Source organism: Arvicanthis niloticus, chromosome X, assembly GCF_011762505.2.
Source record: "Arvicanthis niloticus isolate mArvNil1 chromosome X, mArvNil1.pat.X, whole genome shotgun sequence".
NCBI classification, from domain to species: Eukaryota; Metazoa; Chordata; class Mammalia; order Rodentia; family Muridae; genus Arvicanthis; species Arvicanthis niloticus.
This window is the reverse complement of record NC_047679.1, coordinates 49391777-49406187: the sequence shown is the minus strand read 5'-3', so window position 1 is coordinate 49406187 and position 14411 is coordinate 49391777. Positions and strand designations below refer to the sequence as shown.

The window sequence follows — 14411 nt, the reverse complement described above, 5'->3', positions numbered from 1 at the left end:
TTAAGAACTTCAGGGGACTGAAGCAATAACTTTTTTCTTTGAATTTTTATATACAATAAATAGACTTCTTTTTCACCTGTCAACTACTTTTCTAAGCAAAAAGAGCTTGATATAGCTTTGTTTGTAATTATATTTTCAGATGCATTATTTGTGGAATATAATGGCATCTCATTTATATGTATTCACCTTCTAGCTTAAACTGTGCATATAGGTCTCTCTCTCTCTCTCTCTCTCTCTCTCTCTCTCTCTCTCTCTCTCTCCCACTCTGTGTGTATGTATGTATTTCATTTTAAAATTGGAGACTGGAGACACAACTTTGTTTCAACAATGTGTTTTTAAACACTGTTATTTCATAAATATTCCTTAAAAACACAGTTTGGTAAAGATCAATCAGCCTCCTTCCAGCCCACCTCCATCCTCTTGGAACTCAGCCTTTTGATAAAGACCAAGGGTTTCTCCAGTTCTTCTCTGTTGCCTATTTCAGCATTTTTTCAAGTCTATCTCTATTCCTGTATGACTCCTACCTACCACAGAATATCTCTCTATCAGGGACCCATAGCAGTCACAGTAGTCTGAGACTCGGGTAGGCAGTGTTTATCCTGTTTACTGTCCTCCATTCTGGTCTCTACAGACTTACTTTTAGTCCTGTTGCAGCCTGCCCACCAAAGCACCTCCTTCTAGCCCACCTTAATCCATATTGGAAGGGACTAGGCTTCCTGGAGGGGATACAGGCTCCACTCAATTCTTCTCATTTGCTACTTTCTCATTTCCATTCTTCTGTGATCCAACCCACCTCCACCCCCTGATAGTAAACAGCAGGATAACTGACAATCGGGGGCCTCAAAACAACCACACTTGGCTAGGACTCAGAGTAGGCATATCAACCAAAGAATGGGACATCTACCCAACAAAGATGAGACCAAATATCTATACTTCAAATGTCATAACTCCATATACCTAGATCTCAGCAGGAAAACACAAACATGAACAACTAAAATAAAATACTTCTTCCAGAAGCTAACAACTGTATTGTAATGGGCCCAGGGAGAAATGATTTAGCACAAATCAAGGACTTCAAAAATAGCAATTATGAATATGTTCAAGAACCTCAAAGAGGGTAGGAATAAATGTCTTAATAAAGACTGTGAGAACACAAACATTTGAATGAAATAATGAAAACAATTCAAGTCATGAAAGTAGAATTTAACAAAGAAATAGAATCACTAAAGAACATGCAAACTGAGATAAAACTCAAAATGAAAACTTTAACAAAACCTCAGAGGTAAGCCTCACCAGCAGTAAAATATATGGAAGAGAAAGTTCTAAGTCTTATGGACAAGTTAGAAGGAATGGATAGTTCAGTCAAGAAAACAAAGCAAGTCACCACATATATAAGAAAATTGAAATAAAACTGTACATCCTATCTGACCACCATGGATTAAAGATTGGTATCAACAATGCTAAAAACAGGAGAAAGTTTAAAAACTCATGAAAACCAAACAACTTGATACTGAATAAAAACCGAGTCAGACAGAAATCTAGAAAGAATTTAAGAAGTTTTTAGAAACGAGTGAAAACACAATACATTCAAACCTATGAGACTCAATAATGGAGATTTTAAGAGTCAAGTTGATAGCACTAAGTGCCTACATAAAAGAAAAAAATACTGAAGAAATACTATATTAATAATTTAATTACTCACTTGAAAAACAAGAAGAAATAATACCACCTTATTATGATAGATGGTTTTTTAGTCAGGGTTCTCTGAAGGAGCAGAACTTGCAGATATACATATATATATATACATATATGTATATGTATATATATATATGATTTATTAGAATGGCTTACAGGCTATGGTCCAGGTAATCCAATAATAGCTAGCTACCCATAGAAGGTACAAGAATCCAGTAGTTGTTCAGTCTAGAAGGGTAGATGTCTCAGCTGATGTTCAGTATATGCTGAAATCCCAAAGAACTAGTAGTCTATAATGCCAGTGAAGAAGTGAACTTGCTAGCAAGAGTAAAAGCAAGAAGTTATCTTTTTCTCTTTACAGAGAGAAAGATTCATTCTTCCATAACCTTTACATAGGCTACAAGCAGAAGGTGTGGCCCAAATTAAAGATATTTCTCCCCTCAGAAGAGCTAGATTGAAAATGTATGCTCCTATTTCAAAGATCTTCCCTTCAGGTTCCATATCTCCACCACTCAGAATCTCAGCTAAGGTCATTCCCATTGACTCTTGGGACCCTCCATTCCAGGTCTCTGACAAGCCTTCAAGATGCCCCCATGCCCCCACCCCCACCAGGTGCAGATTTCCATTCATTCTCATGGCCATCTGACCATCTCTCCTGTTCCTCTCCACATCTGATCCTGAATGCCCACCCCATTCCCTTCCCCATCCCCTCTCCCACTCAGTTTCCTCCTTCCATCTGCCTCCCATGACTATTTTATTCCCCCTTCTAAGTGAGATTCAAGCAACATCACTTGGGCATTCCTTATTGTTTAGCTTCTTTGAGTCTGTGGAGTGTGTTGTGGATATCCTGCACTTTATAGTTAATATCCACTCCTGTAACCAGGCAGAAACCCCAGTGGAGGAATAAGAACACCAACCCACCCACAAAACTTTGGACCCAAAATGTATTCTGTCTACAATAAATGCAGGGACAAAGATGGAGCAGAGACTGAGGGAATGGCCAAGTAATAACCAGCCCACCTTGAGACTCACCCCATTGGCAAGCATTAGACTTGCTTTGAGCAGCTTATTCACCTTTTATCCCTATATATAGTGGGGACCTAGCCCCTCTCTCAGCCTTCATGTGGGTCCTCCAACAACTGGAACAGGGGCTGACCCTAAAGCTGTATTAAAAGTATCCCTGATACTATTAATGATGCTTTGTTATGCTTGCAGACAGGAGCCTAGCATTTCAATCCTCTGAGAGGTTCTACCTAGAAGCTGACTGAAACAAATGCAGAGACTCACAGCCAAGCATTGGGTAGGGCTCAGGGACTCCTATGGAAAGGCACAGGGACTACTATGGAAGAGTTGGGGGAAGGATAGGGGCTCCAAAGGGGATAGGAACTCAACAGGAAGACCAACAGAATCAACTAATCTGGATCCTTGGGGCTTCCAGAGACTGAACCACCAACCAAAGAACAAACACAGGCTGGACTTAGCACACCCCACCAATATGTAACAGATGTACAACTCGGCCTTCACATGGGTCCTCCAACAACTGGATCAGGGGCTGTCATTAAAGCTGTTGCCAGTCTGTGTTATATATTACCTTAACTGGGCTGCCTTGTCTGGATTCAGTGGGAGAGGATGTGCCTAGCCCTGCAGAGACTTGATGTGTCAGGATGAGTGTGTATAGGGGGTCTCCACCCTCTCAGAGGAGAAGGGGAGGGGTCGGAAGAAGGGAATGTGTGTGTGATGGGGGAGAAACCAGGAGTGGGCAGTGATGGGGATACAAAGTGATATATATATATATAATATATAATATATAATATATAATATATAATATATAATATATAATACATAATACATAATACATAATACATAATACATAATACATAATACATAATACATAATACATAATACATAATACATAATACATAATACATAATACATAATAAATACATAATACATAATACATAATACATAATACATAATATATAATATATAATATATATATGCACATAAATGAATTAATGGGAAAAAAAGAAATGGGTCTGCCCACTTAAATGATTTAATTAAGAAAAAAATCCTCACAGGTATGCCCAACCATTTTTGTTATACTTAATTACCAGATGTAGCCAAGTTGACAACCAAGAATAGCCATCACAAAGAGTTGGTGTCTTAGCTTGGGTTTCCATTGCTGTGAAGACACACCATAACCCAGGGAATATTTATAAAGGAAAACATTTCGTGGGGGCTGGCAGAGCTTAAGCATATGAGACCTCAAAGCCTGCCTCCACAGTGACGCACTTCCTTCAACAAGGCCACACCTACTTCAACAAGTCCATACTTCCTAATAGTGCCACTCCCTATGGGCCAAACATTTAAACACATCAATCTACGGGGGTCAAATGTATCTGAACCACCACAGTTAGTATTTACAATATATAAAGAACCCAAAACAAAACAAAAGATTCTGAACATCAAGAATGTAAATAATCCAGTTTAAAAATTAGGTACAGAATTGGAGACTTCTTAGAAGATTAAACACAAAGGGCTCAGAAATATTTTAAAATGTTCAATATCCTTAGCTACCAGGAAAATGTAAACAAAAACTATTTTAAGACTTTATTTATACAAGATCAATTAAAAAGTAACAGTACATGCTGTCTATAATGTGGGGAAAGAAGAACACTTATTCATTGTTCATAGGATTGGAAACTGGTACACCCACTATGAAAATCAGTATAAAGATTCCTCAAAAAGTTAAAAATCAGTCTCCTACAAAATCTAGCTACAGCACTCTTGGACATGTATCCAAAGGACTCTATGTCTTAGTCAAAGAGATACTTGCTGCTCCTCCATGTATGTTACTGCTCTATTTAAAACAGTCAGAAATTAAAAACAGCCTAAATGTCCATCAACTGATAAACGGATAATAGAAATACAGTATATTTACACAGTGGAATATTATATTCAGCTACCTAGAAAATTTGATTAGGATTTTTAAATTAAAAAGGAGAAAAATTAAATTTTGCAAGTAAATTTATGGAGCTAGAAACAGTCATTCTGAGTGAAGTAACTGGGCCCAAAAAGACAAATATTGTATGTTTTCTCTTATGTATGGTATTAACTATTAAGCTTTAGATACATGTTTCATTTAAAATAGTCATAAGAGTTTAGGTTGCAAGTAAGGAATGAAAGGGGAGGAGAAGATCTTCCAAGGAAGGGAGAGTAGAATACCCTGTTTAAAGATATAAAGGGAAAACTAGAATAGGTGGATTAAGGCGGGGGGGGGGCATAGTGAAGGAAAGAATATGAACAGAGACAACTAACAGTAAAGGGCTTTGAAAAAACTTTTGGAAACCTAGTACTATAGAAACTTCCTAAACTACATACATATAACATATATGAAAGGAATTTAAATGGAGTCACCATATTATGAGGGTGAAACTGCCTTCTGAATGTACATTTAGTCTAACTTCCAAAGTCCCCATAGTTTATAGCAGCCTCAACAATGTTAAAAGTCCAAAGTTCAAAGTCTCTTCTGAGATCCATCCAATAACTTAACCGTAATCCCCAAAGTAAGACAGGAAACCAACTGGTCAAACTCCAAACTCTGCATCTCCATGTCTGATATCGAAGAAGTTTTCAGATCTTCAACTCCTTTTTCATCTTTGTTGACTGCAACAAACTTCTTTCTCCTGGGCTTGTTCCACTCCCTGTTAGCAGCTTTCCTCAGAAGATAGCCCATGGCTCTGGCATCTGGAACATTTTGGGGCCTCCAATGCAACTTCAATGTTACAGCTTTTTGTTTCAATGTCTGGGATCCACACATGATCTTCTGGGCTCCTCCAAAGGGCTAATATCACTTCTCCAGCTCTGCCCTCTGTAGCACTCTATGCTCAGGTAGATCCACTCCACTGCTGCTGCTGTTCTTGGTGATCATCCCATGGTACTGGCATCTACAATACACTGGGATCTTCTGCTGCAACTAGGCTTCACCAATAGCCTCTCATAGGCTCTCTTCATGGTGCCAAGCCTCAATTCCTTTGCATGACCCCTTCAGTCCTGGGCCATCAACTGCAACTGAGTCTGTACCTTCATGAATGGCCTTCCATGGCCTCTCACAGTGCCAAGCCTCAGTTGTTCTTCATGACCCCTTCATGCCTTCAAAACCAGTACCACTTGAATGACTCTTACATATTATCAAGTCCAGCTGCTTGCTGCAGGAGGTACAACCTTGGCTATCTCTGGAACAGAGTTTCTTTGTGCTCTCAGAAAACACTTCCCAGAAGATTTCACCTCAGTGATGCTGGTCTCTTCTTAATCACCACTATTTTCTTAGCTCCAGCTAACCAGCACCAATTGTCCCAGTAGTCCCTTCTATTCTTCACTCTAAAGCCAGAGCCAAATGGCTGAAACTGCTATGTTCTACTGCTTGCTGGGGCTGGAACATGGCCCCCTTGTTCTAGTACATTATCACCAGCTTTCTGTTTTCCAACTCCTTCACTGCCTAAGCTCGGCTGTCCTGGAATTGCTCTGTAGACTGACTTTGAACTCAGAGATCTGCACGCCTGTCTCCTAAACACCGGGATTAGAGGTGTGGTCCACCAAGATGGATTTAAGTTTTTCTTCACTTAGAACTTGCTCTGTTCTAGGCTGCCCTAGAACCCAGAGATCTGCTTGTCTTTGTCTCCTGTGATTAATGGTTTGTACTACCATGCCTGGACCTAAATTTAGCTGGGTGGATCTTGACCCAAGGTCAGTACTCCCTTAATCCAATTTAATATCCTTGAACACAGGATTCAGCTCCATTTCACTTCCAGAAGCCCCTTTAGTAGTCGAGCTATATTTTTATATATTTTTCCTTTCTAAGCTTCCTATGCTTACTCAAAACGCTTTTCATGAGACTTAACCAGAAAACAAAGTCTATGATGGGTATTTGCAAGACTTCCTTTGCCAATGCAATTAATCTGAGTCTCTTCACCTTAGCCTCAGGTAGACTCTTCAGACAAGGGCAAAAAGCAAGCATATTCTTTACAGAAATACTACAAAACAGTCTCTAGGCCACATACTGAAGTTCTTCTCCACTGAAACCTCTTGGGCCAGTTCTGCACAGTTCAAATCACTCTCAGTAACAAGGTCTTTCATATTCCTACTAGGATAGCCTCATTTAAAGCATTCCACTGCTTTCCAAATTCAAAATCCCAAAATCCACATTCTTCCAAACAAAAGCATGGTCAAGCCTACCACAGCAATACCCCACTCCCAGTACCAACTTCTGTGTTAGGGTTCTACTGCTGTGAACAGACACCATGACCAAGGCGACTCTTATAAAGATAACATTGAATTAGGGCTAGCTTACAGGTTCAGAGGTTCAGTCCATTACCATCAAGGCAGGAACACGGAGGCATCCAGGTAGGCATGGTGCAGGAGGAGCTGAGAGTTCTACATCTTCATCTGAAGGCTGCTAGTGGAAGACTGACTTCCAGGCAGCTAGGATGAGGGCCTTAAAGCCCACACCCACAGTGACACGCCTATTCCAACAAGGAGGCCACACCCACTCCAACAGGGCCACATATTCTAATAGTGCTACTCTCTGAGCCAAGTGTATACAAACCATCACAGCACCCACACATGATAATTAACACAAAGACCCACAACTAGACAATGTGCAGAAAATGAAAGATTTTAGCACACTCAGTTCTAAGTGGCATGTCTGTATCAAACCCTCCCTTCAAGACTCAGGGGTCTATGAGGAAGACATGGTAGAAAGACTGTAGCAACCAGAGATGGTAGATGTTTTCAAAGAGAGTGTGTCTTCGAGGTACAACATATAAATTTACAGAATTTGTGATAGCACAAACAAGACCTGCTCAGGTTCAGACCTGGCAAAGTCTTAGCACTTAGAAGACGAGGTGGACATTAAATCCCACCCATAACCAAGAAGCCATTTGCAGTTGGTATTTGCTGGGAAATGGAAAATCAATTTTCTCCAATAGAGTGTCACTGGCATATAAATCATACTTCAAGACAGGCCAAAATAAAAGAGACTCCATGTTTTTGTGTATGCTTTTTTTTGGTCTTATTGATGTTTGTTTGTTTGTTTGTTTGTTTGATTTGTGTTTTTAGAGAGAGCATAATGTTGGGGTGGGGAGATATGATCAAAATATACTATATAAAAATGAATGGAGCCACGACTCCAACTTTTGGATTTCAGGAAGAAAAATCGAAAGCAAAGAAGAGTTCAATTAATCAATTCATATATGAAAAAAAAGAGAGTTGTATTATTTACTTTTCTGTCTTAGACCATTTAGGATAAATGAGGAGCCACTGAAGGAATATTAAGAAGAAACAGTGCAGGTTAACTGAAGTTCTCTGGGGGAAAAGCCACACATACATTGAACTTTGTACAGGGCTGATTAACTGACTGAGTATAACAGAGGAACTCAGCTGTTGCAGTTCCAGGGTCGCATTATCTTAAACTGTCTTAACCCCCACCCCACCCAAAATGGTCATGCATTGTTCAACTTGGTGAGTGACCTAAACATTCTTCCGGCTATTAGGTAAGTTCTTTTGGAATGTGTGCACAGATCCTCTGCTTTCACTGGCCCAAAGGCAGGGAATGCCGTCAGATAGTATCTGAAGCCTACTGCAGAAGTTTCTCCTGTTTGCTATAACACGCCTACCCAAGGTTTCCCCCAATGTCTTTTAAAAGTTTCCTGATTTATAGTTCTCTTTGTTTTGTTGCTATAAAAATTTCACGAGGCCAGTTGGTTAAGAGGCTTATCTTACAAAGGAACTTGTGGCATAAGCCTGTGGACCTGGGTTCAATCCATTGAATTCAAGTAAAGGTGGAAGGAAAGAAGTAACTACACAATGTTATCTTCTGATGTCCGCTTTTCCACCTCTGCCCCTTCCAACATAGACACGCCATGCACACACAGGTTAATAATAAACCACACCGACAGCACTAACAAAATTCCATGAAACTGTTACCACATTGGGGGAACCTAAAGTTGTGGACCTTGGTCTTGGTCACTTATATTTGACTCCAGAATAAACCATCTTTTACTCATTTTGAGATGAGCACTGTGTTTTTTTATGTTCACATATGGAATCATTAAAAATTGTGTTTCCAGCCTGGCATGGTGGCTCATGCTTTTAATCCCAGTACTTGGGAAGCAGAGAGAGAGAGAGAGAGAGAGAGAGAGAGAGAGAGAGAGAGAGAGAGAGAGGCAGATCTTTGAGTTCGAGGCCAGCCTGGTATGTAGAGTGAGTTCCAGGACAGTCAGAACTACCCAGAGAAACCCTTTCTCAAAAAGCGAAAACAAAACCAAAAACAAATTGTGTTTCTAGATATTTAATATCTATATTTAATGTAATATTTAAATTAATATTTAAATATTTAAGAGTATTTAATACTCATGATATAAACGACAAAGTAAGCAATAAAAGCATAAAATATGCTCTCAAATGTGTAAGATTATAGAACAGATAGATTAATGAATCAGCTTAATAAACATTTTGATGTTTGCGTAGTTTGTATGACTAAAGTTAGTTTTGTTTTTTGGTTCACTCAGTTTTAGAAAAAAAACAAATACCAGCATGTATTTCCCTTACAGTTAGAAAAACATACTAAAAAATCATTACGACAAATGATCAGGTAGAAAATACAAAGGAGAGTTTAAGTTAACATGGTGGACTGAGCACGGCCTTTCTCCAGTCCCGTTTCAAATTCCTTAAAAAAGAACAAAATTGTAGTTCGTTTATACAATTTCTCCCACCCCACGTATTTTTTCTTTCTTTTTCTCTTTTCTTTTTCTGCTTGTGAGGAATTCCTGGAAGATAGAAAGCAGATGGAGCCTCAGTGAAGTATGCAGTTGGGCAGCAGACAGCCTGCAGGGGAGGAGGGGAGCTGTACTGTCTGGTTCTGGTGGGAATGAACCGGTTGGGGGCCACAGGAGTAAAGGAGAGCGCCTGTGTCAGTGTGGCTGCCCTAGGAGCGGAAGGCAGGACGGAAGCGGGAGGGGTGGAGGAAAGGAGAGGGCGGGCTCAGAGGAGGAGGATTCCCTAAGCACCAAAAATCCCTGTTTCGCAGATTGGCCAAGCTGACAAGCGCTGCCAAGACCAGGCCGCGCAAAGCGCAAACTGCTGGGAGACGGGCTACCGTCTGCACTTTCGTTGCCACAGACATCCCTGTTATCTCCGGTCCACGTTAACTGTCGACTTCTTCCCTGTTGCTGTTCTGCGACCGCCGCAGCGTTGACAACAACAGCTAAGTGGCAGATTCTGGCTGGGACGTGGGCTCGGGAGTCCGGGAAGGCGCCAGGGGCGGACAGAAAGTACCCGGGAGCCCGCCATCTCTCTCTAGCCATCACTATTGCAGTCACCCCTCCCTGAAGGAGGAAAAAAGCACTAGTGAGAGGCACTCTCTGTCTCAGTTCTCAGTCAGTTAACTGGTTTCTGACAAAATCTGAAAAAAGGACTGATACAGTCTCTCGGATCGCGAAAAATATCTGCTGTTGGACACTGCTGACTGTTAGTCAGCTTGTTAAGCAAAGGGCAGCTTTACTTTGGCCACCGAAGCCTTGAGCCATGTCTCCTCCGACCGTGCCTCCTACTGGGGTGGATGGTGTGTCCGCATACCTGATGAAGAAAAGGCACACTCACAAGAAGCAGCGGCGTAAGCCCACTTTCCTCACTCATAGGAACATCGTGGGCTGCCGCATTCAACACGGCTGGAAAGAAGGCAATGAGCCAGTGGAGCAATGGAAAGGTACTGTGCTAGAGCAGGTTTCCGTGAAGCCCACTCTGTATATCATCAAATATGATGGCAAAGACAGTGTGTACGGACTTGAACTGCACAGAGATAAGAGAGTTTTAGCGCTGGAGATTCTTCCTGAGAGAGTTCCTTCTCCTCGCATTGACTCTCGCCTGGCCGATTCCCTGGTTGGGAAGGCAGTGGGACATGTGTTCGAAGGTGAGCATGGTAAGAAAGACGAGTGGAAGGGTATGGTGTTGGCGCGAGCCCCCATAATGGATACTTGGTTTTACATCACCTACGAGAAAGATCCGGTCCTCTATATGTACACCCTGCTGGACGACTACAAAGATGGTGACCTGCGTATCATTCCAGATTCCAACTACTACTTCCCTACAGCAGAACAGGAGCCTGGGGAGGTGCTCGACAGTCTTGTGGGCAAGCAGGTGGAACACGCCAAAGACGACGGATCCAAGAGAACTGGAATTTTTATTCACCAGGTGGTAGCCAAGCCATCTGTCTACTTCATTAAGTTTGATGATGATATTCACATTTATGTCTATGGTTTGGTGAAAACCCCGTAAGTTTATAGAACTCTTTGCAAAACTTGTGGAGGTATTAGAGGTAAAACATTTTATGTTCTCAAAATTACGTTTTTCTGACGAAAATTTGGGGGTCAAAAGTTCCGGACAGTGGCGAAATCTTATCGTGCCTCCATATCTTATATTGACTATTTTCCAGTTCTGACTCAAGTATACATTGGCACTTTTGTTCTTTATTTGATTTGTAATAGAAAATTTAAATTGGTTGCTAAGAGAAAAAAAGAAGTGTTTGGATTCACCGAAACGACTCAAAAGTAGATAAACTGTGCAATGTGTCTTCTGCTCCCTTCCCCCTCTTTTAAATTCTTCCAGTTAATTAGTTTGAGAATTTGGCATTTTTCTTAGGATATTTTCCCTGCTCTCAAGCAGAAACTTCCATGTAGCTTTTATAAAACTGACCTGCCAGATGATAGAGTTTTTGATAAATGACGCAGTCAATCTCTGTCCTTCACTCTCATACTTGCTTTCACCACTGTGTTCATAGCACATACAGATGTGCCAAAAAGTATCTTTTCTGGTATTGGCGGTCATTTATTTCCTTTTTTACTCACAATGGTGTTTTATTGTATTAAGGTGCTCTTATTTCTATAGAAGTGTTATGTAGGCATATGTTTAAGTTTTAAGACATATTGCAAGGTTGCCATCCACTGGTCTTTAATGTTTGAAATGCTGACAGGTAGAAAGCTCCATGGTTTTCCTGATTACTTTATTTGATGTTTACCTGACTGAATGAGACTTATTTTTTTCTACTTGGGATATTTCTCTCTTTTGATTTGCTAATTCCTATCCTTTGTTCTTTTATATATTCAGTTGATATTTTCCATGTAAAGTTGCAGAAATGTCTACAATGAAAGTGCATTTAATCTTTTTCATTTCATGTGTTAATGAATTTTTACATTGCTATTAATTTTGACTTTATTGTTCACTTTTCAATTTTAAAAACTTTACTTTTATAATTATTAAACGTCTATGCCTTTTATAAATTTTTAGTTTCCTGTCTTTTTCAGACAGGTGTTCCTAACCTAAGTCATACCAATATTCACTTTGTTTTCTCTTATAATCTTTATTATATTTAAATTTTTATCTACCTGAAATTCATTTTTGCATATGCTAATACATAGGGACTCAACTCTAAATATTTTGCATTATATATTCTACTGTAGAAATGACTTTTTAAAAAAATCTCTCTTTTTCAAATTTCTGTGTGAAAGTTAATTTTAAACATAGTACTAGACCATGAGTTTCAGAAACTGGAATAACAAACTCCCTTTCAATAGTTATTTTTTCTTTCTTATTATAATTTATCCTCAACATTCATCCTTACAAGAGAAAAACCAATGCATTTTATTGATATTTTGAAAGGTTCTGATACCTATCAGAATTGCATCAATTTTCTGTATTTTTATATACAAGAATAAAATTAATAGTGATATTTTTAACATATAAGAGATTTGGTATATCATTGAAATATTTTCATCTTGCTTTCATAACATTTTTCATATAAGTCATTCATATCAAATGGAATTTATTTTTTCAGTTATCAAATTTTGTAATAAGTTGAATATTTTTCTTCTTATAAGTAATTTTTTATTTTTATCAATAAAGGAAATCTACAGATTTTATATTTTTATCTTTTATCCAAGGAGTTTATTTAATTCTATATGTTACATTGGATTTTAAATTAGAAACTTTTGGATTTTCTTGATATATACAATCATTTTGTATGTAAATACAGATATTTTATTTCTTCTAATGCTTATACTTATTAGTATAACATTAGCTGGATTTTCCAGAGCAGTGTTACATGATGATGATGGCAGACATGCCTGTCTTATTTCTATTTTTTATGAGAATGACTTTATTGTTTCATGTGTGACTTTGTTGTTGATTGCTGGTAAGTAGTTATTCATGTTTAAAAATTTCTTCTGTCCTTGTTTTTATATAATATTACTATTAGAAATGTCTCCTTGATTTTATCAACGTCTTTTCAATATTCATTATTAAGATTATATAGTTTTTCTTTTAATTTGTTGGTGCATGATTTATTAGAAAGCTAAGTATTAAACCAAACCTTTATTTCTAGAATAAATTCTACTTGGTTATGGTAAAAATAGCCATTTATTATTTTGCTGTATTTTATTTATCAATAATGCATTTATAATTGGATTTGCATTCCAAAGTAAAATTACAGTTTTAGAGTACTCTTTGTATTTTAATTGAATTAACAAACAACAGGTTGTGTCATTTTTTTTTATAAGCTGTCTCTATGAAGCTTGGTTATTAAAATTCTACTAGCTTAAAAACATGACTGAGTGAAATAGCATTAGAAATTTTTTTTTAAAAGTTACCTGAGACTAAGCTGTAAAACATTCAAATCCTGGGAATGAATTTTATTATGTATCTTTAATTCATTTCTTGATATTTTCCTAGCGGCAATTGGCTTTTTCAGACTTTTTGTTATTACAGAATATATATTTTTCTGTCATTTACAGAATATATATTCTCTGTCATTTACAAAGTTGAAAGTTGCTTGTATTATAAAGTTTGCTGATTATTTTTTATGTGCTTTATGTCATTATGTATTTTCCCAGTTCAGAAAATGCAATAAAATCATCAGCTATAATGATAGTATAATTATCTTTGTATTCTTTTATTTACTAGAAAAATAAGACAAAATATTAAAAAGTTATGAAAGATGTGAAAAACATTTGTTTACCTCCACTCCAAATTAGCAAATATCTATACTTTGACATGTTTGCTTTAAATGCAGATTTATATTGCAATTGATCAGTATTAATGGCTAATAAATTCATTTGCAACTACCACACCACCTCGTCTGCAGAGGCAAACACTGTCATGAATTTGGTGTTCATGCTTTATATATTCACTAAAAATAAACTATATACAATTAAAACTATAACCAACAATAGTAGTGACTTTTGTGTTTTCTAATAATGTCCGCATGAATGGCCAATTTTATATTTTATTTTTATATATTTTTATTAGTTATTTTATGTATTTACATTTCAAATGTTATCCCCTTTCCAGTTTCTCTTCCACAAACCCCCTATCCCATCCCCAATCCCCCTGCTTCTATGAAGGTGCTCTCCCAACCACCCACTCCCACCTCACCACCCTAGCATTCCCCTACACTGGGGCATCAAGCCTCCACAGGACCAGGGGCCTCCCCTCCCATTGACATCAGACAAGGCCATCCTCTGCTATACATGCTGGAGCCATGGGTCCCTCCATGTGTACTCTTTGGTTGGTTGTTTAGTCCCTGGGAGCTTTGAAGGGTCTGGTTGGTTGATATTGTTGTTCTTCCCATGGGGTTGCAAACCACTTCAGCTCCTTCAGTCCTTCCC

General features: G+C 38.4%; 1 protein-coding gene across 1 annotated transcript; it reads left to right on the top strand.

The window, feature by feature from the left end:
* The first annotated feature begins 9738 nt into the window (after positions 1–9738).
* Positions 9739–12913, top strand: Spin4 (spindlin family member 4). Its single transcript, XM_034484784.2, has one exon. It carries the CDS (start codon positions 10279–10281, stop codon positions 11026–11028), a length of 750 nt encoding a protein of 249 aa, XP_034340675.1. The 5' UTR covers positions 9739–10278; the 3' UTR covers positions 11029–12913.
* The last annotated feature ends 1498 nt before the right edge of the window (positions 12914–14411 follow it).

Coding starts and splice junctions, on each gene's coding strand:
- Spin4 (XM_034484784.2), top strand. CDS start 10,279: ATGTCTCCTCCGACCGTGCCTCCTACTGGGGTGGATGGTGTGTCCGCA.